The 24405-nt window shown below is 45.2% G+C and overlaps 1 protein-coding gene across 1 annotated transcript; it reads left to right on the top strand.

Moving 5' to 3' along the window:
• The first annotated feature begins 611 nt into the window (after nt 1–611).
• On the top strand, nt 612–20907 carry LOC106731259 (uncharacterized). Its single transcript, XM_075923439.2, has 23 exons — nt 612–748; nt 834–904; nt 1015–1107; nt 2646–2773; nt 6561–6707; nt 7124–7195; nt 8222–8389; nt 8480–8576; nt 9295–9509; nt 10560–10713; nt 11632–11840; nt 13925–14042; nt 15044–15249; nt 15877–15994; nt 16075–16241; nt 16318–16418; nt 16497–16624; nt 16746–16796; nt 17186–17369; nt 17459–17582; nt 20015–20117; nt 20363–20470; nt 20773–20907. Exons 1-22 carry the CDS (start codon nt 651–653, stop codon nt 20458–20460), a joined length of 2850 nt encoding a protein of 949 aa, XP_075779554.2. The 5' UTR covers nt 612–650; the 3' UTR covers nt 20461–20470; nt 20773–20907.
• The last annotated feature ends 3498 nt before the right edge of the window (nt 20908–24405 follow it).

Raw genomic sequence — 24405 nt, 5'->3', positions numbered from 1 at the left:
ATACACTTTCTGAATTCCCCTCCCTAGGTAGTAGCATTCCCATTCCCATTCCCACAAGTGGATGATGCTGTTGTTCCCAGTAATACAGCTCCTAACAAACCATTAGCTGTCTTCTCTGCTAACATGTTGAGTCTGGCTGATCACTGAGCAGAGCCACGCCTCTCTGACCCTCTTGGTTACAGCTGAGCATTTCAGGAGAGAGTGAAAAGTTTTCACCAAAACTGATCAAACAAACCAAAGGGCAAGCAGGATTGGCCTCAGAAAAGCAAAGGGCAGCTGTCACAGAGCTGCTATCTCTGGCATTGCTGGGTCACGAAGACATTTAGCAATGACATGAAAACCTGCTGGGGAAATGCTACAGAACTGCCCCATATCTAAGGGCAAAACAATAGGATCTGCGAGAACTGCTTCCAATGGCCTCCATGTCAGCGCCTCCTGGCACACAAACATCTAGCTGTGGAAAGTTCCTCTTCTGCCCCAGATGAGATTAAAGGACATACAAGAGGATTCAACCTGCCCCCATCCAGCCCCTAGAACAAACACTTCCTCCTGGAGTTACACTGGGAAATCCAAAAGAGAGAGTGGCCTATGCTCTAGAACAGGCCCAGCAGCAGCTCCCCCCTTGCTATTCCTAGGCTGGCCCAGCCTCCATGTCAGCATGCCAGAGAGGGGAGGAGCCTTTGCAATCCAGCCCCACTTGCCTGGGGTTGTGGGAAAGCATGGAGGCTGCAGGCAGATTGCTCTGCAGGTAAAGGGACTCTGATCCCATCCCCCACCCCCTGTTCTTTCCAGTTGCTTTGTTCTGATCACCCCAGCACTTGTCTGTATTGCAGAATCTCACTTCTCCTTCTCTGGCTCCAGCCCAGGCTAGGAAGGACCCAAATGGGGCAGGCAGCTCCCCCAGGTGGGTAAAAGGATACAACAAGAGATTGTCACTAACATTTCCCTTTTCTTTTCATGAGAGGGCTAGGAACTGCCTGCTGTTCAGCCTCTGTTCCTCTTTCTGCACCCCAGGTTTTGTAGAGAGCAGCTGCCCCTCCAGGATTTTTTGGGTGAAACTGGACAAACTCTTCCTGCAGGGCAAGTTCTTCACTCTGGAGATTGTGGGTGAGTACCAAAGTGGCAGATCTCAAGCCAGGGGCAGGCTGGGGAACTTCTAAAATTGCCTCTAAATGCAGAACCTGTAAGTTAGCTGCTGAGGGGCCTGCTGTTTAAATGTTGTTTTAAAAAGCTGGCAGATGGTTGGAGCAGAGTGATGTAATTTACTAATGGCCTAACAGCTATGGCCTTGGCCATTGTTGGTAGTAAGGATGTTAAAATGTGGTTAATTGACTAGTCAACTAGTCAATGGAATTTCCATCGACTAGTCGATAGGTACTTCCGCATTCCTCCTTTGAAATGTACAAGAGCCCCTACTGGGGCTCTTGTACATTTCAAAGAATGCAGAACTCCACTTACAGCCCATTGACTCTGGGCTGCATGCGGGTGCCTTCTTTGAAATGCACAAGAGTCCCCAGCCTTGGAGCCCAGGATCAGTGGGGGACTCAGAGTCCATGCTATGCTGCATGCCGCTAGGATCAGCTATTTGGTGGTTGTCCCTTTAAACCACGCATCCGCGTGATTCAAAGGCGCAGCTGCGGGGAGCCCAGGGTCAGCTGGGGACTCCACAGCTGATCCCGGACTCAGTTGACCCTGCAATTGACTGGTTGGTGACCACAGCCTTACATCTAAGGTAAGTAGGAAACAGGAGGAAAGATAGTCCTGTGGTCTAGGGCTTTGGAAACCTGGGTTTGAGTCTCTACTCTGCTGCTGAACTTGGGTCACTTAGTTTCTTATTTACAGGTAGGAACAATACTACTTCCCTACATGAGAGGGGTGTATGACATTAAAGATTGTGAGGTGCTCAAACTCTCCAGTAACTGGGGCTATATAAGTACTAGGCATGGCTGCTCGTTAAACTCTGTCTACTAGTCTTATGTTGATTCCTACATCTAGTCGTTGACTAAACTAGCTCCTTAATTGAAGGAATAGTCAACTCACTTAATACAATGTTACTAACTCTCCAAGTTACTGAGTATCAATCAGTCACTGATTAAGCCCTTGCAGCCTATCACACTAAAAAAGACCTATCTCTCTTCCATATCATCTGCTAATGAGCTTTCCCTTAGCACTTCCTATTCTTCAAACAGTTGCCTAGTTCCCCAACTAAAAATGTACCTCTTATGAAATCCCTCCATGATCACTAGAATGCTGCACCCTGGCAAACAGAGGTGAGCACCAAATTTGGGTGACTTGACAGTTATATTTCAGGAAACTGTTCTGAATGGTTCCTCAAGACATCTGAGGTACAGGATACTATGTACAGAGGATTAGGCAGTAAGATAATGTAATAGCTGAGTCTTGTGAAAGTACAGAGCTGTCACGTTCACCTTGAAAGCATGGTCTTGTTTGCTTCTTAAAGGAGCATGCTGGCTTGACCAAGTTAAACTGACCTTCTGAATGGTGGTGGGGGTTGTAACTCCATCTAAATGTCACTCTGAACGCATGTTCCTGATGTACCCACATCAAATGAATCACGAAAGCTTTTCCCACCTGTTTTGCATGTCTTGTTACTCACTAGAGACGTGTCTTTTCCTTGTCATTAGATCCCTCTGGTGGCACAGTCTTGCTTGAGGAGAAAATGGCTGCTCGCTGTGGCTATGTCCTATCTGAAGATGTGTGGGGCAATCCTATCTTCCGGGCTTCTGTACTTGGCTGTCATGTGGCAAATGAGGTGAGGCCCAAAGCCTACCATGGAGGTCTGGTCTTCAAACAGTTGCTAGAGGAAATGCAGAGTAGCCACCAGACTAGGCTGCTGTGTGACTTCTCAGCAGGGCATGATGGGAACATGAGAAGTCATGCTGACTGTGTGGAGGGGAGATGAGATTGTTGTTGCTCACTAGCTGCTAGTTCAAACTTGTCCTTGTTGCTGCTGGGGAGTCTTGAAATTCTCAGTGGAAAGTAGTAGAATTGTAGGCCTCTGCTGAAAAGGCAGCATCTGTAGCCTTATTCTGGCAGGCACTTACTGCCTTAACTTGAGTGGTATTTTGTGTCCTAATTCAGACCTTCAGGTGTAGGCCAGTGACAAGCTTGTGTGATTTAGAACCCTAGTAACAATGAGGGGATGAGCTATTTGCCACACCTTGGCTACAATACATCACCCACTGAAGTGCTTGGCCTAGTGCTGGGAAGTCACAGAAGCTCTGGACTCAAGTAAAGTAAAAAGTTCCAGTGAGAATCTACTCTGCTGTGAAATGGGGTGAAGTTGTGTGAAGAACAGTGACCAGCTTTGCATTCTGCTAGGTCTTTGCTTAATGGCACTGTAAGTATACTAATTTCTAGCAAAAAGGCCTTTTCATAGATGAACAAGTATCTCATATTGGGATAGCTCTCTCTGTATACTGGCCAAGTGAAAATGAGATACAGGTAGTATTTATTTTGGTGATGCCAGTTGAGGTAAATACAAGGTGAAGTTATAGCCGTGGTCACCAACCAGTAGATCGCAAGCTACCGGTAGATCTCAGGGGCTCTAAGAGTAGCTCTTGAGCCCTCTCTGAACTGCGCACCTGCACAGTGCATTTACATTAGATTTCCTCATTTGAGGAGCAGCTACTCACCGAGCAACACCACAGGTGAGTAGCTGCGAGGAATGGTGGGAGCTGGGAGGGCTGAAACACTCCAGCCAGCTGGCTGTGGCTTTCAGCTGAAAGAGGCTACCCCGCGCTCCAGCTGATCGGCAGCTTCCCCTCTGTGCCAGCTTCCCCTCTGTGCCTGCCCATGTGGAGCTTGGTGGCACCTTGGCTGAGCACCATGGCCAGCTGGCTGGGCAGCCACTTTTCTTTGCTCCAGCCCAGCTGCCCTGTGGTCAGTCCGGAGGGAGCGCAGGTCGGAGGCTTCCCTCCGTGGCTGGTGTAGGGAACTCCCTGCCCCCAACCTTGTTCCCTCTCCTCTGCCCCAAACTTGTCCCCCGCCCTCCTGGCCCCCTGTTCCCTCTCCCTTGCCCTCCCCCACCCTGCTGCAGAAACCTGACCCCCCTCTGCAGAAACTTGTCCCCTGGCACCCTACCTCCCCTGCAGAAACCAGTTCCTTCTGGTACCCTGTCTCCTACTACAGAAATCTGTCCCCCTGCTCCCCTCTGCAGAAACCTGTCCTGGCACCCTGCCTCCTCTCCCCTGCCCCCACTGGCACCCTGTTCCCTGCCCCAGAACCCACTAGCACCCCTCCCCAGTACTGTGTCCCCTGCTCCCAAATGACTTTTCTATGGGTCAGTGACCCCTGACTCAAGGCAGGTTTCCTGCCATTCTCATAAATAAAGACAATGCAGAAACTTTTTGTGTTTAACATAGTATTTTATTTAAAAATGAAGCCTGGCCAACAAACCCCCAATTGGGGCCAAGCCCCCATCTGACCACAACCACTCCTGCATTCCCCCTTCCCCAAACCCTAGATCTGAGCCTATCAAACACTGGAACCTCCTACCCTCAGACCCTCACATAGCCCAACCCAAATTCCTGCACCCTCACATCCTCAAGCCTGTGGCTTGCTTAGTATCCCAACACTGCCCAGCCTGGAGCCTCCTCCCCGAGCCAGTGTCCCCTTCTCCACCTCATCCTGCATCTAGATTTCCTCCCAGAGCTTGCACCTCTCACCCCTTCCCACACCCAAATCCCTCATTCCCACCCCAGAGACTACACATGCTGTCTCAACACAGCAAGGGTCCAGCTAGACTGCAGAGTTTTTCAGGATTCTGGAGATATCCCAGAAAAACTCTTCTGCATCCAGGGTTGCGTTTGTTCTTCCGCTTTTTAGTGGAAGAGCAAACAGGCTCTTTTGGTCACCCCTATATTCCTCTTTCCACAAGGAATAAGGTGGCTTCCAAAAGAAGGGGTTTTTTTCTGACATTTGGTCCAGTCTAGACAGGCCAAATGTTGGAAAAACCTCTTCCTACAGAAGAATTTTTTTTTAAAGCAGCAGTATAAGGATTGGGGATAGCAAGTGATGGAGAGGAGGAGAATAGAGAGGGCAGGGCTTCAAGGAAGGGGCGGGGCAGTAGAACTTGGCTTGGTCTGTCATTTAAAAAGTGATCTTGGGTGTAAAAAGGTTGGAGATCACTGAGTTACAGGCAGTCCCCGGGTTATGTACAAGATAGGGACTGTTCTTAAGTTGAATCTGTATGTTTGTTCTGTATGTTGAATCTGTATGTCTGTAGGTTTGTTCTTAAGTTGAATCTGTATGTAAGTCGGAACTGGCGTCCAGATTCAGCCGCTGCTGAAACTGACCACCAGTTCTGACTTACATACAGATTCAACTTAAGAACCCCAAGTCAGCTGCTGCTGAAACTGATCAGCGGCTGATTCCAGGAAGCCCAGGGCAGAGCAACTGTGCCTCGGGCTTCCTGTAGTCAGCGCTGGTCAGTTTCAGCAACAGCTGACTTGGGGACGCCTGGGGCAGAGCAGCTGGGGTGCTGGTGGGTTGCTCCAGTAGCGCGACTCCTCGGCGCTACTGGACCAACCCGGCAGCACCCCAGCTGCTCTGCCCCAGGCGTCCTGATTCAGCCACTGCTGAAACTGACCAGCAGCGGCTGAATCAGGACGCCTGGGGCAGAGCAGCTGGGGTGCTGCCGGGTTGGTCCAGTAGTGCCCAGAGCGGCGCTGCGGGACCAACCGGCAGCGCCCCAGCTGCTCTGCCCCAGGGTCCACAACAAAAGCCTGGTCTGCTGGGGGGGCACACTAGCTGAGCCCCCCCCCCCCAGCAGACCAGGGACACGGGGAGCAAAGCTGCAGCAGCAGTGGGTTCCCCCGCTTCTGAGGCTTTGCTCTGGCAAAGCCTCAGAAGCGCGGGAACCGCCGCTGCTGCGGCTTTGCTCGCGGTGCCCCTGGTCTGCTGGGGACGGTCCCCAGCAGACCAGGGGCACCGCGAGCAAAGCCGCAGCCTCGGCGGGGTCCTGCGATTCTGAGGCTTTGCCAGAGCAAAGTCTCAGAAGCATGGGACCCCGCCACAGCTGCGGGTTTGCTCGCGGTGCCCCTGGTCTGCTGGGGACCGTCTCCAGCAGACCAGGGGCACCGCGAGCAAACCCGCCAGGGCTGCAGCTTTGCTCCTGATGCCCCTGGTTTGCTGGAGACAGTCCCCAGCAGACCAGGGGCACCGGGAGCAGCTTTTCTCGCCCAGAGGTCGAGGTGGCTGACAGCTGTCTGTGAGCTCCGGGGCGAGAAAGCCCCGTTCGTAAGTGCGGATCCGACATAAGTCAGATCCGCGTAAGTCAGGGACTGCCTGTATAGGGTTGACCATGAATGGCTTTATCCAGATAAATACTACCAATGTCTCATCTCCGCTTGGTCAGTGCAGTGGGATAATTATCCTGATTATTCTTTTCAGTGAAACAGCCTATGGCTAACACATTTTTTAACTCTGACTTCTTGTAATGCCCTAAATCTGTGGCAAGAATACTAGTTACTACTTAAGTCTAACAAGTCCTTTCTTAAATTACTAGAAAACTTTCCTTTGCACTCCATTTCTTCTAGGCAGATGAATTGTTTTCTCTTACTATAAACATAAAAGTGTCCTCCTCTCCAGACATGAGGCGAGCTGCCACATACACCTACCCTATATACTGTACCTACTCTCCGTGGGCTCCAAGAGAAATTGTATGTGAAGAAAACTATATGGAGGTAACTTATCCATCAAAAGCTGTAACACTGAAGTTCTCTGCAAATCAGTGCACTCTCTAAGCTAACACTGGCACGAGCAGTTTACTCTACACTACCTATATCATGGGATAAGGAAAAGCTCTCAACTTGAGCAATAGGGACATTTGCCAATTTCACATATGTACTACAGACAAAGTGCATCTGCTTAATAATAGATTAAAATTTGTAAAGTTCAGTATTTTGGGTATTCCTGATCTGAACTCACAACCATGGGTATAGCAAGCCAATGCTCAAACCACTGAGCTATCCCATGTAGCTTGATAATGCTCTTCATACATCACTGAGACACTAATTCCTTCAAAGCTCCCTGCCTCCTCAGGACATAAAGGCATGCTGTATTCATGTTTGCCCAAAATCTCTTTCTGCCCTATTTCCAGGTGTCAGTGAAGACTGATGTTCCTGCAATTTCAGATGATGATACTGCAACATGGATGTCAGCTCTGCCAGAGGTATGGAGGAGCATGTTTTCTAATGACTTTTCCCTGGCTCCCTTGCTCTCCTACATAGATCAATGGCTTGGGTGACGATTCTGTCATTCTTGACCTCTGACACCCTATAAGCTCTTCTAGAAAAGCGTGAAAGGCAGAGATGCTCTCAAGGAAATGCAAGTCAGCCTCCCAGGAGAGGAGAACTTTCATAGATAAGGGACACTGTGCAAATTATAACAAGCTCACTAGACTACAGAAGAGAAAAGTGGATGTAATAACAAAATATGGCCATTTGTATGAATTTTATTCCTTAAATTCGTCTGGCATTTGAGCTATAGGCTGCTCCAACAATAAAAGCACACTAAGGGAGTGAAGTTACCAAAAGCAATGTTTTTTAGGGTGTGTCTGTACAGCAGGGCTTAACTCGAAATGAGCTACACAAATTGAGGTACATCAATTGCATAGCTGATTTCGAAATTGGGAGTGTCTACGCAGCACTTATTTCGAAATAGAGCACTCTTCCTCCGACTTCCCTCACTCCTCGTACAATGAGGATTACAAGAGTCAGACAGAGTAAGAAGTCTTCCAGCTTGACAGTATTTCAACATTATTTCAAAATAACTGCCTGCTGCGTAGACGAGGACTAAGTTATTTCAAAATAACATTGCTGTTAGACAAACCCTTAGTGACCAGTCCATGGACTGGCACCAATTCCTGAGATCTCCCTGACACAGTTTAGGAAGGCAGCAAGCTGGTCCCTGGTATCAAAAGGTTGAGTCGCTCTGACCTAAAGCACTAAAGGGCCTCTCAATTGTGGGAACTCTTTCAGGCCCACAAATATAAACTAGCTCCAAAGGTAAAGATCATGTGGCTTCTCTGGAAGTTGGCTGCAAAAGCTGCATGCTGCCTTGCCTTCATGTAAGGCATGTACACTTCCGGCTTGGGCTAGGCCAGCAGTGTCCTCAAATGTTATTCCCTTGAGCCTAAATCTTAATGACAGAATAATTTGGTTCACTTATATCTCATCCAACTATGTTTCTCTTTCAGGTTAAAAAAGTTGAGTACCAGGTATGGCAACTGATCTTTCTTTCTCCTTCAGGGAGAAAGAAAATAATGGTAAGCGATGCAGCCAAGTTGGGTTACAGCTTCAATAATACCCTGGCTCGAGTGTTCCTCCGTGCTCCATATTCCAGTAATGAATCCAAACTTACAGTGGTGAGTGGTAGCTCTTATAGTGGGACTCAGAGTAATATTGTTTCCACTCTCTCTTTCTTTCTAGCAATAGTTTTTCTTATCTTTCCATAGGCTAATGGTGTGAGTATGAATACAGTCAGTTCCACTTCCATGTACAAGCAGAGATGGTTGCTTCTGTTGATTGACACTACTGTCTCATGTCCTATAGGTACGAATCGCTTCACAATTTACCAAGATTACTAAGAACAGCCACTTGAGCAAGCTAGTAGAAAACGCTTCCTTTGGGCCTACCTGCAGCTGGCTGTTCAAGAGAAGCAATGTAAAAACAAACCTATCCTAGAGGTGTTCCAAAGTAGGATTTCCTTAATTCATTTTCTCAGTTCTCCCTCACCCTTATACCGACCTTTACAAAAAGGCAATAAGCCATCAAAAAAGCTGTATCAAAAAAACTTGCAACTGAGTATCAAGACCAAAAAAACCCTATTTCTACCACTGGGTTGGGAGTCATATTTAGGTAATGCCTAGGGTAGAGTTGCAACACCAAAAGAAGGTGAGATTTCTTGTGTAATAAAGAATGGGAAGTTGTGGAGTGTCTTTTAAGAGGGAAAGGAGATTTAAGAGGAAGGTGCCTAGCATGGCTAGTGAGTATCTTTGTAAGAAAGTAGTAACTCATCTGACATTGATCAGACTACTTTGAATACCAGGTTTTCTTATGACAAAATGGCCATTGTTGAGGGATAATCTCTGCTAGATAATTTATGCTCTCGTGATGTCCAAAGAAATACCTGGATAGAATGGGAAGATGGGATGGAATGGTAAAGAAGAGGAGAAGGTGGCGGCAGCTGTTATGAAATCAAGCTCAATCCTGCTTCTTTAGAAATACAAATTCTTGCACTGAAGAATGGTCTGATTATCTGAATCAACAGATGGCACCAGCTTCTCGGATACTTCTATAACTTGGACTGTGCCAAACATTATCCCTACACTAGTGCCTCAAGGATCCACCTTTGTAACCCAAAACATTTCAGTGGGAGTCGATGGCCAAAGAATAATGCAGCCTGAACAGAACTATATTCTGGAACACAACAAGACACACATTCAAATTACTATACCCATTGGAGCCCCGGAGGGAAGATTAAAGGTTAGTGAGAACCTATCATAACTTAACAGCTTAATGGAAAAGGTCAAAAACTTCCAAACGGTAGTCCATCAACCCAGTTGCTGGTGGAGACATAGGTGCCAATTTCCTCTCTAGCTTGGGAATTCAACCCCTCTGCCCCAGATGCTGTCCCCACTCCACCCCTTCTCCCAAACCTCTGCCTCACCTCTTTCTGCACCCCTCCCCCAAACACATCCTGTTCCCACTCCTTCCCTTCCCGCTCAGCAGCTCATGAATGCTGCAAAACAGATTGGAGGCAGGGAGAGGGAGGAGCTGATCAGCGGGGCCACCAGCAGGCAAGAGGTGCTGAGGGGAGGGAAGGAGAGGGGGAGCTTGGATGCTCCAGTGGATGCTGAGCACCTGCTAATCTTCTCTGTGGGTGTTGTAGACCTGAAGCACCCACAGAGTCAGCACCGATGGGTGGAGATGTGCTGTATGAATGATGCTAACTTCTTCCAGATATTAAAGTGAATTAAGAGTATTAAAAAGCTATGAAGGTCTCAATAGCTGTCTCATCTTGAGCAAAGCTGGGGTATACTTTAGAAAGGCTTAGGGAAAGTCAGTCCCTGATTCTTGGTTGCCTGCCCAAATATAAGTTTATGCTTAAATTGCCCTCTGAAGCTTCAACTGCAATGTACATGATGCCAGCAAAGAATCTACCATATTCCTAACTGTCCTGCCCCTTATGCTGGGCAGTGCAGCTCCTGCACTGGGATGGAGCTGATGCAGTGTGTCTGCAGGATACAAACTATCTTGGCCAACTCTAGCACATTACTAGAGTGGAGGATAAAATGGGAGACATTCTTCCAGTCATAACAGGGAGTTGGATAAGACACGGTGACATTGAACACCCAGAATGGAGAGCGGGACACAGGTCTGTGTGTCAGGAGCAACCACTGTGGGGGTGTGATACACAGAAAAAGTCACGGACAAATGGGAAAATCGGGCGCTCTCTGACTTTTTTCCCAAGTGTGACAAACCTGCAATCCTATCCATGCTCAATTCTCCTTGGTCTGAAATCTTATCTCCTAGAGCACTGTGGCCAATGGAGTCCATGGAGTAATCTATAGTATCAGCTTTTTCTTGGATCATATCTGGACAGATGTAGACTGGCATATGACCAAGTACACTGTGATCAAGCCCATCACTACACCTTTCTTGCCTCGAATACCAACAGTCATCAACAGTAAGTCCCTCCTGTGGCTAGCTCAATAGTAAGGACTATCAGCATCAACAGGAGTGCCCCTCTCCATTCAAATTAGCTGTCTTAACTAGACCCACTAATTTGAACCCTGGAAGATTGACAGCGGCAGCTTCAATGTCCTCTGTGGTGTAGACGTACCCTGACAGCTGACCTCTCAGTCTTAGGCATGCATACACAGACCTCCTGATGCCTTCCAGAAAACAAGAATCAAATCATCGCCTTAAAAAAAAAGTGATTTTATTAACAAAACAAAAAGATATACACGATAAAGCGACTTGGTTGCTAGGTGTTACAGAGCAACTGAGAAAAAGAACAGATTAAAACAGAGAAAATTGTATTTCAGGGCTACAGCTTAGATACAGTGAATTGGGGGGGGGCACATGGACTTAGCAAAGAGAATTTTAACAAAACAAAGAAAATAACCTGATCATGACTAAATATACATTTTCCTATCTACTCATGATCCATGCTTCAAGGTCCTGTCCATTTCCATGCCCAGTATTCCTTGTAGGTATGTTCTGCCTGGTTCAATTCATCTTGTTTCCTCCAGCTCCTAACTTAAACCCACAAAGAAAACAGTAGGCAGGTATATCTTTTCAATTCAGATTTCAACTCCCTTTCCCACTGGCTCTCCTGGCTCCCTGCCAACACCCCCTAGCTACCTGAGTTTAACCCTTTAGTCACCATTGCTTCCAGCACTTCTCCTATCCATCACCGACACTTTAATATAGTAGCACTACCATATTACATATCCCAAATATTTGTTTAGTCTAAATTCCTTGACTGTAACACAGGGATAACTCTTATAATAGATCTCTAGAAAGTAAGGCCTGTTCCTTCAGGCATGTTGTGTTTATTTAATCTTCTATTTGCAGTAATCATATGCTATCAACCTAACAGATACTCTTCCAGAGAAGAGAACATTTGATGTTGCATTTGGATCCTTTCTTCCTGATGTGTCTCTGGTGACAATCACAATAGGAAATGTGCCACTTTCCCCAAGAGAGGCAAAGCATCATGGGTACAATGTTTATGAAATTACTTTTCCCAATGGAACAAAAGGATTTAACTTAGAAGTTCCTTTTGATGACCCTACAGTTCTAAAGGAGGTAAGATAAGGAAGCTATGAGGTAGAATTCAGGAGGAAACTGTTCTTCCCATCTCACACATTTTCAAGTTATTGAAACTTTACTGTCCTGAACTGGGTCAAAAATCTCAAATTTTCATGAACCCCCAAATCTTTCAAGGTCAAGCTAGTCAAAACCCCGCCCTTACAGTAACAACAGGCAGTGGCAGCTTAGCTTAGCTGTGCTGCTTATGTACCCATGAAGTTCAGGTGGGTTTGTACACAGTACGGGTAAGCCATGCTACTGTCCATTCTTCTGTAGCTACGCTACTATTTATATTCTTACTAGCATAAGTATATGTGTGCTAGATGAGAATCACACCCCTAGCACATAGCATAGACGGAGCCTAAATTTTAAAAAATAAAGTAATTTTCAACAAAACACACAGAACATTTTGGGAAACATTTCAACAAAATATTTTGACATTTCAAAAAGCTTTAGAGTCAAAATTCACTGAAACCAACCCTTTCCTGCAAACAGGGATGGTTCTGTTGAATCATCATTTTAACTTCCAGCACTTTATTGGAAAATTCCCAGCCAGCTCTGCTATGATGTTAGAGAACATGACACATCTGACTAGGGTCCTATCTAATTCACGATCATAAAAAACACATCCTGGACCATAAAATCTGGTCTCCCCTCTGGAATCGGGCTAGTGGAGGGGGATTGCTGTATTGCCAACCTTACTTCTGTGCTGCCTTCACAGCTAGATATCTGGAGAGGGGCAGCTGCTGAGTGGGCACCCAGCTTTGAAGATAGCCTCACTGTCAGCAGCAAAGCAGAAATGAGGGTTTCAAAGCATGGGGGGGGCTGTCACTTTTGGGGGGACAAGGCTGGCCTTATGGGTAGGTACTGTAGGCAACCATGCCAGGGCACTCTGGTCAGAGGGGAGCAATGGTCACCCTCACTTTCCACATACACAGCCAGCCCAAGACCCCTTTAATCCAGAGAATTGGGCCCAGAACTAGGAAGGGGCAGGGCTGGTGGACCCTACCATACACCAGGCTCCAAGTGCTAGTCCCTGGCTGGATAGCAATGGGACTTCCTCCTCCCCAGCACAGGCTGTTCCTAGGGCCAGGTCAGATCCACCTCAGTGAACCTCTCCCAGAAGCAGAAAACTCTGCGGCTACTGGCTGAGATCCAAGCTATGAAGGCAGTGCTGCCACCAGCAGCAACACAGAAGGGTGGCAATATTACAACCCCCTCCACACACAGAAAAGTCATGTGACCCTCCCCCACACAATCCCTTTTCGGTTTGGATCCCCACAGTTACAAAACCTAAGGATTTTAAAATTCCATGGCCATTCCATTTACCAAAATGGACCATGAATTTGGTAGGGCCCTAATTATGACTGTCGTGTGAACATGTTAAGGCAGCCATTGTTCAAAACATACATCTGGCATTACTAACCACCAGTCACACAATGCCAACGAAGGTATCACCAGCCTGATCAGAATTAACATTCTGTTTGAAATGTCTTGAGCACCTGCCTTGCAGTATAACAAGACTGCATGAGAAAAGCAACTTCAGGTATGACTAAACTTACAAACTGTGGCTTCTTCTGATGTTGGCAAGGGTAAGAGTCATGCACAGACTGTACAGCTGTAGGACCTTATCCAGTCTATTAAATAACTACTTGTTGGGATGGGACTGCCTACTTCAGAAAAACACAGTGATCATTTATTGCCATACTGCAGTCAACCAACATCAAATCATTCATCAAGCTGCTTTTTCCATAATGCAGTTCAAACTATGAGTTAAGCAGCATACCAAGTGAGTAAATGCTAGGCAGATTACAAATAGATATCGAAGCCTGGGGTTGGATACATTTGCAGCACGAGTTTGTAATATGGTAGGGATGGGCTATACTCCTTTTGTATGAAATGAGTGAGGAAGGAAAGGCCCTTCAATGCAATCTTGGACCAGCTCACACAGGGCTGTTATGTGAAGATCAATGTTGTTTTCAGTTGTGGAGAACAAAAACAGGTGTGCAGGGTAAGTGCATTCTTATCTGAGCTGGAAGCAAATGCTGCTGAGATTTCACTTTCTTCTGACTCTCTTTCAGTATGTGAATAGAAATGAAACAAAATATACCCTCCGTGTTAATTATACGCTAGATGTGGGTCCTGAAAAGAAACCATATAATCATCCAGCAGAAGTAGAATGTGTGGTTGCTGATATTGGTAAGCTTCCTTCTGGACTGGCTGATACTAGTATAATGTGGGCAGGATTTTCATTGACCTCAATGGGAACCAAATTAGACCAGTGAGGAGAGCTTTTGGGGAAAATCCCACTCTATAATTGCTCATTACTGACAATAAAGTTAAGTTGCTTTTCAGATGGCAGCTCTTCTTCATTCTGTCAAAGATAATTGAGATACTAAAGGAATAAAACCTAGTCATGGGTCAGAAACCATTTTTTAAAAGAAATGGCAAGTCGAGGCCAATGAAAAAAGTCAAACTAACCAAAGCCAGTCAACTCCAGTATGTTGCATATACTGGTAATATTTTGCAGACCTTGATTTTGACTTATCCTATAATATAACCTGCTTTCACATCCAGGATAAAGTTCAGTTAGCCCAAACACTGCTCTATAATCTCTAGAAATGGCAAAATTAGTCCAAATAGGTCAGAGAGTCAACAATTAAGACCTACTGTATGACAGTCTCTCCAACTTCTGGATTTCACAATGTGCCTGGCCACAAGATCCTTCTGATCCTTCATCTTAGGGCATGCTTACACTTGGAAATTATTTTCAAATAGTTAGTTCAGGAGTCATTTATTTCAAAATATGCTTATTCATCCAGGAAAGCAAGGGTACAGATTTCAAAATAACCAGCCTTAGAAATATCCAGTTTGGTAGAGTGGATGCGCTGCTTATTATTTCGAAATAATGCCCTATTGTAGGCCATGGCTTAGAAAACATGTTTTGGGTTGGGCTGAAAGATGGCAGAGATAAAATAAAGCCCAACTAGTCTTACTAAGGTTGGAGTTTATCCTTAAGTCAGCTGGGCAGCTGCTAATCATTTGGGACTTTCAGCCATATCTTGTATACAATACCTTACCGTCTAGCAGTAGGGATTTAGTACAGTCTATTGTATCAATACAAACATTTTTTCCATGATAAGAATAAATACTGTAGCTGAAACTTGTATATCCAATCTACATCCTGGCTTCTTTCACAGAACTACCAGAAGCAGTTGGCTATTGTGATAAAGAGAACCTGTATCTAGCAGTTCCCATTTCAGCTCTGCATCAGTATTGGAATCTGTACGTTGGTAACAGACCTCTGAATCAGCATACTGTGCTCTCAGATAGGTATCTCCTGACTACCAATTCTACCCATCTGGTGTTGCAAGTACCTCTGTTTGCTATGGGGATTGTCTATGAGGTATGCAGACGATATTGTAAGGCTTTGTTATCTAAAAGGTTTCTTATCGTGAAGGAAAGGCTGTCCACCCTCAGGCTTGCCATATAACATTACAGTAACCACTTCTACTGCAGAAAATATCAAGGGAAAATAAGATTCCAATAAGTAATTAAAACCACAACAAGAGATCTGACTTCTAACTTATGATTCCACTGCATTTATTTACCCAGTGCAGTGGCTGAAATGGTCCCCCAGACCTGTGTAGCAAACACAAAATTGTCAGGTGTTAAGACTCATCCATATTGGGTCAAGCACCGTGTTTCAAAATGATTCTTGATAAAGAATTTCTGCTAATGGGGTGACTAAGCTATAGTTGCATTTAGCTCATGCAAAAATCTACATTATAATACAAATCTAGGCTACTATACAATCGCCAGTGAAGCATTTAGGATTATGCCCAACTAGTCTGCACCAGTAAACTTGACTTGTGGCCCATGTTGGGTCAGGCTTAAGTCTTCGCGATTGTCTCAAATGTTATATCTTCATGCTTGTCTCAGATGTTATATCTTTGCTAGTGTTTAAAGAGAGCCTTCTCTCTATGATCAGTAAACTATTTTGCCTGGAGAAATATTGTCTTTTTCTTTATAGGAAGTGTCCTTTCAGCAACTCAAAGCTAGGTTTGACCTTGTACTCAAGAAAGCAAATACTCTGGAGACCATAAAAACATTCTCTGTGAGCTGCAATTTCAATTCTTCAGAATTTATAGGTAAGCGAGATCTAGGTATTGCTCTACAAAATGGAATGTGATGCCTTTCCTCAATTTAACAGCCTCTCTGACTGTCTTAGTATGCTACCCTAATGGAACTGTGACAGTCTCTACCCCTATGAAAACTATTCCTTCTATTGACATGGGCAAAACAAAACTAAAGGACAGCAGCTGCAAGCCCAAAGAATTTAATGAGGAAAAAGCCTTCTTCCAGTTCCACGTTTCCACTTGTGGCACTTCACTGAAGGTAAGCCACTGGAAAGAGGGTTTTTTCCCCACTTTCTCAGTAAACTCAAATTCTAATCAATTTTTGGCTCACACAGTTTGAAGGTGATCGCCTTATTTATGAAAATGAAATATCTTATGAGAAAGAGATTCTCCCAGCATGGGGACCGCCTAGAATCACAAGAGATCCAGATTATAGGTAGGACTGCTGCTCGCTGACTCCACTCACTTCCTAGGCACTCTTACCATACTATCTCCAATAGTTCTCTTATTTTAGATTGACAGTCTTGTGCTATTACCCAACAAAAGAGAAACTGACCCATACTGCTGTGGTTAGCAACCAACCTGCAAATGGATCCCCTCCTTTTGGCTATGGTACAGTGATGGTGAGATCAAATGTGTCAGGTAGGTGACTTTATTTCCCTCCAGTTTAAAACATTTGCATGACTTGAATGCTTACAACTCCTAATCTCAAGGGTTTAATTGCATCTTATAAAACACCATTTTTAATGTTTATATTCTGTAGGATACAGGAGGACCAGACAAGCTCTGAATATAATTGCAAAGGTATCCAAAGGTAAGATCATAGGTGAGGGAACTAGAGGTGAGGGGGAATAGCTGAAACGCCCCTCACCTGAGGTCCCTGCTGCTGCCCCGTGCCCAGGTCTTGCACCTGGGGTCCCAGCTGCCATCCCCATCTCCAGGACCTATCTGTGTGCCCATCCATGGCTGTGGCCCAAACCTAGGCCCTCTTACCACTGTCTGGATCCCACCTTCCCATAGACGCAGCTCTGTTCCTAGCCCCAGGTCTGAGGGGAGGAGTGGACAGTGGTAGAGGGAGCTTTTTTCAGCATCCCCACTATTAAAAATATTCCAGTGCCTCTGTATAAGTTTTCTTCTTTAAAAACTAGGATTGTATCAAATGGTTCTCAAATTAATAAAATTCCCAAACCCATTCTTTTCAAGATGAATCTTTCATGGAATTCTATGAACCAAATATGGCAATAGTTCAACCTGCCTTGGCACCCATGTTTTTTGAGATAGAGCTAAAAGATGAGGAACCCAATGTTGAATTACACTTGAATACTTGCTGGATGACTGGGTCTTCAGACTTCAACAGCACCTCACAGTGGAACATTACTGTGGATAGGCAAGTAGAAGTAGCTTTAATGACCAAACTGATCATCAGAAGCACTTTTTTAACATCTAACTGTGTTGTTGCTCTGATCTCTCAAATAGCTGTGGGAACGAAAACAACAAATCTGTCACAGAGTTCTATCCAGTCTCTGTTAACAGGAGAGTGAAACATCCCCCTCACTTTAAAAGATTGGCAGTAAGGATGATGATACGTTTGCTAGGCCAGGTAAGATTAAGAGAAGTTAGAGAATCTAGGCTCTGAAATGATATTCTAACATTGCCTGCTCTAAATAGAGGAAATATATTTATACTGAGGAACAGACTTAAACATGCTATTCTAAATTCCTCTATTAATAGGCCCAGCTTAAATGCCTGAAAGGATAACACCGAGTTTGTGACTTAGCTACCTGGGGGACGACTGACAGGCCACTAAGTCTGACTGATGGATACTTTAGTTTGGCTGGTTTCTCAAAAGCCAAAATTTATCTTGCAACACAGTTTTAGTGTCTTAATGTGGTACTTGCTGGACTAAACTAAAAGGCCTGGTATGGGTATATAATGCTTATACAGTTTCTGACACTTATTTTTTATAGGATCAGATTCTTGGTCCTTCAACTCAAATGTTTGGCACAAAGTCAAACAGGCAAACCAACCTGTGCCATAACAGCCATATGAAATACCACTCAGCTCACGTGCTTCTATTCCATCCCATCCAACAGCCAACTTAAATGCCTGGCTAGTGAGGAGTATGATGTTTCAGATCCCTTGGGATACCAAATGAGGTTCTGAGATACCACTGGGAGAGCCTATTCTTTCAACCTGGACCTCGCTTTAACCATGTCTTGCTGAGCCAGGCACTAAGGCTTCCTCTAGCAAAGCACACAGGCAGGACCATTCCCAGCTGAATAAAATACAGACAATGAGAACAGCTGTGGGGAAACTCGGCTTAAGGGATTTACTCCAGCTCCCAGATGTTCACAGCCCCCTTGGGGACCAACCCAGAGTTATATTAAGTTTGCCTGCTTCCTCAATGTGTATGCATGTCTCTCACCTCCCTCCCATTAGAAATTATATAAACTGGGTTATATGATAAACTAGAAACAAGATACACCTTTTCATAGTTAAACTGCAGGCTGTGTCTACACTGGCCCCTTCTTCGGAAGGGGCATGCTAATTTTGAACTTGGGAATAGGGAAATCCGCGGGGGATTTAAATATCCCCCGCGGGATTTAAATAAACATGGCCGCCGCTTTTTTTCCGGCTTGGGGAAAAGCCGGAAAAAAGCATCTAGACTGGCGCGATCCTCCGGAATAAAGCCCTATTCAAAGTAGGAATAAGAGCTCCTCCGGAATAGGGCTTTATTCCGGAGGATTGCGCCAGTCTAGACACTTTTTTCCGGCTTTTGCCCAAGCTAGAAAAAAAGCGGTGGCCATGTTTATTTAAATCCCGCGGGGGATATTTAAATCCCCCGCGGATTTCCCTATTCCCAAGTTCAAAATTAGCATGCCCCTTCCAAAGAAGGGGCCAGTGTAGACACAGCACTGTGATTAGAGAGCTAACAAATAGAGCAAAATTGATTACTAAGAAAATAATACAGAGCACACAATCTAAGCTAGAGTCACTAAAGAAACTGGATATAACTAATAATGTCTCACCCTAGAAATTATTTCAGATAGAATCCTGCATTGGCTAGGTGTCATCTTGGCCTGGGTCCAGAAATTCTTCCTCTACCCTTTCAGCTATAGACCTTTTTGTTTTGGGGTGTTTTCAAGTATCTCTTTGGGGTGGCAGATAGAAGAAAAGCAAACTAAAAGCCATCCTTGTTTTCCTTTTCTGCCTTACACAGAATTTCCTTAAAGTAGGAAACCTTTGATTCTCCCCAGCCTTATGTAGAATAGTTCATCAGACCAATGACTTGGTTAGTATCAGGTGAGCAGGTCACCTGACTCTACAACATCCTTGAGTCAGAAGCAGTATGGTAGGTCCCTAAGAAGAACAAGTGAATGCAAAGTCCATTGTACTAACTGATGAGCCATTAAACCCTGTTTGGCTTTTCCATTGCATGCATACAAATGGGATAATCACATTCAGTAAATCATAATCTTGCCTGGGATACCTTACATGAACCCTCTTGCATGAAGCATTTCCCAGTTATGTCATTCATATTAGAAGCAACTTTTCATAAAGCATAAGGAATGCCCCGTCACAGGGAGGGCAGAGGAACAGATGGATTTGGCAGCAGACCTAGAATGTTAATCTGTGTCTCTGGCAAGCCTGGGGGTGAAGGAAGGAAACAGATGACGGTCAAGGGTTGTCCATTTTAGGATGCCTTGCCAGTTGCTCTTCCTACTCAAAGTAGCTGCTTCTGGTAACCAGGGCCAAAAAAAACTTTAGTCCTTTCAACTTCAGGTAACATCTCACAAATTCATTAGAAACCAACATGAGGCCGTTTATCATGAGCTTCTTAATAAGCTGCCTAGTGGGTTAAAACCTCCTGTCTCAACCACTCTCTTAGAATCTTTTTTGTAACACAGAACTAGAGATTCAATGACAGATTTGACAGAGGTTGCCCTGTACAAGCATAGATTTGGTAAATAGTCGGGGAAAGGTAAAATTAACAAATAGATTCCTTACCAACAAGTTGTTCTTTCTACTCAGGTGCATTTGCACTGCACAGTCATGGTCTGCTCTCCTCCTAAAGTATCATCTGGCAGCATTTGGACCTGTGGAGGCCAGTGTGACCCTACCAAGAAGAAAATGGGTAGGTTTAAACAGGGAGAATTTGGCTATACTTAAAATACTCTGGGGTACATTTTTACAGGTAGCAAGGTACCTCAATACCTTTCAAACTCTGATCCTCTATGTTAACTGGCTCCTGTGATATTGAGCTGATAGTGTAAAACATGAGTACTTCCCAGCTTCAGAATGTCAGTAGGTTTAAAGCCAACAGAGTACAGTGTCTATGATCCTTTAGTCTGTCAATAATATTCTTGTAAAACTTTCCAGGTGAGCAGTCTGAACCAGAGTCTGGTCTCCATGGTTATGTATTGGCCGGGCCAGTCTGGATTGTTGATCCTGAACCAACTAAGGAGAAAAACATATAGACTAAACTAGGTAAGTAGGTCAGTGGAACTACATCTGTTTATAGTGGGGTCTAGAGACCCTTTGTGGGTCTTTTACTTTGCTCATGTAGAATCACATAGCAAGGTGGGGCTGTCTCACTATCTGATGAAGGGCCTATCTGTTCTTGAAGGTGATCAGAACTATGGCTTGTTAGAAGTGAGAACAGACTCTCAGACCCATGACAGAATTGCAAGGCTGACAAACTGCAAATTATTAGTAAACCCTCTGTACAATGACTAATGGAGAAGTCTACAAAAATCAAGCAACTCAGTAACATTTTTCCTCTCTTTCAGATGCTGATGCATAAACATAATGGCCATAGCTGGCCACTGAACTCATCCTGTGTCATGTCGTGGCTGCTTTATTATAATTTCATAAACTGACTTTCATGAAGGGGTAAAGTGCAAATCTGAAACATTGGCTAAGAGTATTGTTTCAATACACACAGGCTACTGTAAATGAAAAAACAACAAGGAGTCCTGTGGCACCTTAAAGACTAATGGATTTGTTAGGGCATACGCTTTCATGGATAAAACCCACTTCATCAGATTAATGGGAGTGGAAATTACAGAGGCAAAGAGATTATATATACTAGTGTAATAAAAGAAAGAAGTTACTTACCAAGTGTAGGACCAGTGTTAATGAGGCCAATTTAGTCCAGGGAAGAGGAGGATGTGGCTCACTCACACCAGCTGATGGACAGGTGTGAATAGCAAGAGAGGGAAAATGGCCTTTGTAGTTTGTCCTTCTCTTGCTATTCACACCTCCCCATCATCTGCTGTGAGTGAATCACATCCACCCTGACTAAATTGGCCTGCACTTGATAAGTAACTCCTTTCTTTTGTTATATTATTACTTTATATATATCCCTGCCTCTGTAATTTCTACTCCAATTCATTTGATGAAGTGGATTTTACCCATGAAAATAAATAAATCCCAAATAAATCTTATGCCCAAATAAATCTGTAACCCTTCTGCCGGGTAGGCCCGGCAGCAACCAGGGCCGGGTTCAATATCTAGGGGTCCAACTCACATAGAACTGGCTTGAGCCCCTACCCAGTACCCTAGGAAATTTACACACCCATGGGCGCCTCTGCGAGGCAATGCTTCTCCATTCACAAGCACAGAGTCTGCGTGTAGAAAAGAAACATTTAATGAAACAGAGAGAGAAGTCACATGGCATTAACTTGGGAAAATACTACAAACAGAGTTTATAGCCCAAACCATGAGCAAAGTCCAACACCCCAAGGTTATGTCTACGCTGGCAGCTTCTTGCGCAAGAACAGCTGTTCTTCTGCAAAAACTTGCCGGCTGTCTACACTGCAAGAGCATTCTTCCAGAAGTAAATTTACAGTAAAGCGTTGGAAAACAGGGCTTCTTCTGGAAGAGTTATTCCTCTCCCCACAAGGAATAAGCCCTCTTGCACAAGAACTCTTCCACAAGAGGCCAGTGTAGACAGGCAACATGAATTTCTTGCGCAAGAAGCCTGTATGGTTAAAATGGCCATCAGAGCTTTCTTGCGCAAGAGAGCGTCTACACTGCCATGGATGCTCTTGTGCAAAAGCACATCTCTCTTGTGGAAGAGTTTTTGCATAAGAACTCTTCCACAAAAAAGTTCTTGCGCAAGAAGCTGCCAGTGTAGATGTAGTCCAAAAGTCTCTGGAGTCCAGCAGCCCAAAATCTCCCAGGCTACGTCTACATTGGCACCCCTTTCCGGAAAAGGGATGCTAATATGATGAGTCGGAATTGCAAATCCGCGGGGGATTTAAATATCCCCCGCGGCATTTGCATTTACACGGCTGCCGCTTTTTTCCGGCTTGGGGATAAGCCGGAGAAAAGAACCAGTCTAGACGCGATTCTCCGGAAAATAAGCCCTTTTCTGGAGGATTTCTTATTCCTACTTTCAAGAATAAGAAATCCTCCGGAAAAGGGCTTATTTTCCAGAGAATCGCGTCTAGACTGGCACTTTTCTCCGGCTTATGCCCAAGCTGGAAAAAAGCAGCAGCCATGTAAATGCAAATGCCGCAGGGGATATTTAAATCCCCCGTGGATTTGCAATTCCGACTCGTCTCATTAGCATCCCTTTTCCGGAAAGGGGTGCCAATATAGACGTAGCCCCAGAGTCCGACACCCCAAAAGTCTCTGTCCCTGGTCAGTGCTGCCCAGACTTCAAAAGTTCACCTGTAGGGTTCTACCTCCAAAACTGGGTGGAAAGGGGGGCAGAAGGGTTGATAGGGGCACCTTACGTGGTCCGAGACCGATGGCGCCTCCTCTCCGTACAATTCTGCTGCAGCCTTTACCACGAGCCACTCCACCACGCTCCAACAGCTGTCTTGTTCCACTCCACCAACTGCTCCGCTAGTCGCCTGCTGCCGCTCCTACCAGCCATTCCCACCAGCTGCTCCACTAGCCACCCGCCGGCCGTTCCCACCAGCCAGTCCCACCAGCCACTCCGCTGGCTGCAATGGGTCTAGCTCCCAGCCAAACCAGTGATTTCAACTCTTTAGCCATCACCTAGACTGGCAAAAGAGGAGCTTTCACTGGACTAGCAAAGAGACTCCTAATGGAATCTACTTCAGATCTGTCCTTAAAACAAAAGAGGGGAAGAGACAGGTTGGGCCAGTCTTACAGCTCACACCTGGCAGACATGAAGCAGGTTGACTCAAGCCCCTCCCCTAACTCCATTCACTCAACCCTGGAAGGGGGGAGGCTTGTTCCTTGGAGACCTCTTACAATGATGGTGTCTCTCCTGCAAGCACTGGTGTCATGTTTTACAGTTTCCACATCTAGGGGTAGCATGATTTGTGACCCCCACAACAGCCCCAAATTATTTACAATACACCACATTCCATTCCAACACTGATCTTTCATCAGCCCTGGCTGAGTTGGATTTACATAACCACACCTCGGATTCCTTCCCCCTCCTGGCATGAGCTGTATTTACATATCAACAGTTAATTATCTTGCAGAGCTAAACAATTGTAGTGAGCACACCCACCCCCAGAGCAGCTCCCTCCTTTTAGCTGGCTCATAACAAGCAGTAATTCAGCCCCTGCTTACAAATCTGTTAATCTCTAAAGTGTCACAGGACTCCTTGCTGTTTTTGCAGATGTAGACACAATGGCTACGTCTACATTGGCCCCTTTTCCGGAAGGGGCATGGTAATTTCACGAGTCGTAATAGGGAAATCCGCGGGGGATTTAAATATCCCCCGCGGCATTTAAATAAAAATGTCCGCCGCTTTTTTCCGGCTTTTAGAAAAGCCGGAAAAGAGCGTCTACTCTGGCCCCGATCCTCCGGAAAAAAAGCCCTTTTCCGGAGGATCTTATTCCTACTTCGAAGTAATTCAGCCCCTGCTTACAAATCTGTTAATCTCTAAAGTGTCACAGGACTCCTTGCTGTTTTTGCAGATGTAGACATGAGTCCTGTGACACTTTAGAGATTAACAGATTTGTAAGCAGGGGCTGAATTACTTCGAAGTAGGAATAAGATCCTCTGGAAAAGGGCTTTTTTTCCGGAGGATCGGGGCCAGTGTAGACGCTCTTTTCCGGCTTTTCTAAAACCCGGAAAAAAGCGGCGGACATTTTTATTTAAATGCCGTGGGGGATATTTAAATCCCCCGCGGATTTCCCTATTACGACTCGTGAAATTACCATGCCCCTTCCGGAAAAGGGGCCAATGTAGACGTAGCCGTTGTGTCTACATCTGCAAAAACAGCAAGGAGTCCTGTGACACTTTAGAGATTAACAGATTTGTAAGCAGGGGCTGAATTACTTCGAAGTAGGAATAAGATCCTCCGGAAAAGGGCTTTTTTTCCAGAGGATCGGGGCCAGTGTAGACTCTCTTTTCCGGCTTTTCTAAAAGCCGGAAAAAAGCGGCGGACATTTTTATTTAAATGCCGCGGGGGATATTTAAATCCCCCGCGG

This window comes from Pelodiscus sinensis, chromosome 3, assembly GCF_052426305.1.
Source record: "Pelodiscus sinensis isolate ZL-2025 chromosome 3, ASM5242630v1, whole genome shotgun sequence".
NCBI classification, from domain to species: Eukaryota; Metazoa; Chordata; order Testudines; family Trionychidae; genus Pelodiscus; species Pelodiscus sinensis.
This window is presented reverse-complemented; position numbering and strand designations above follow the sequence as displayed.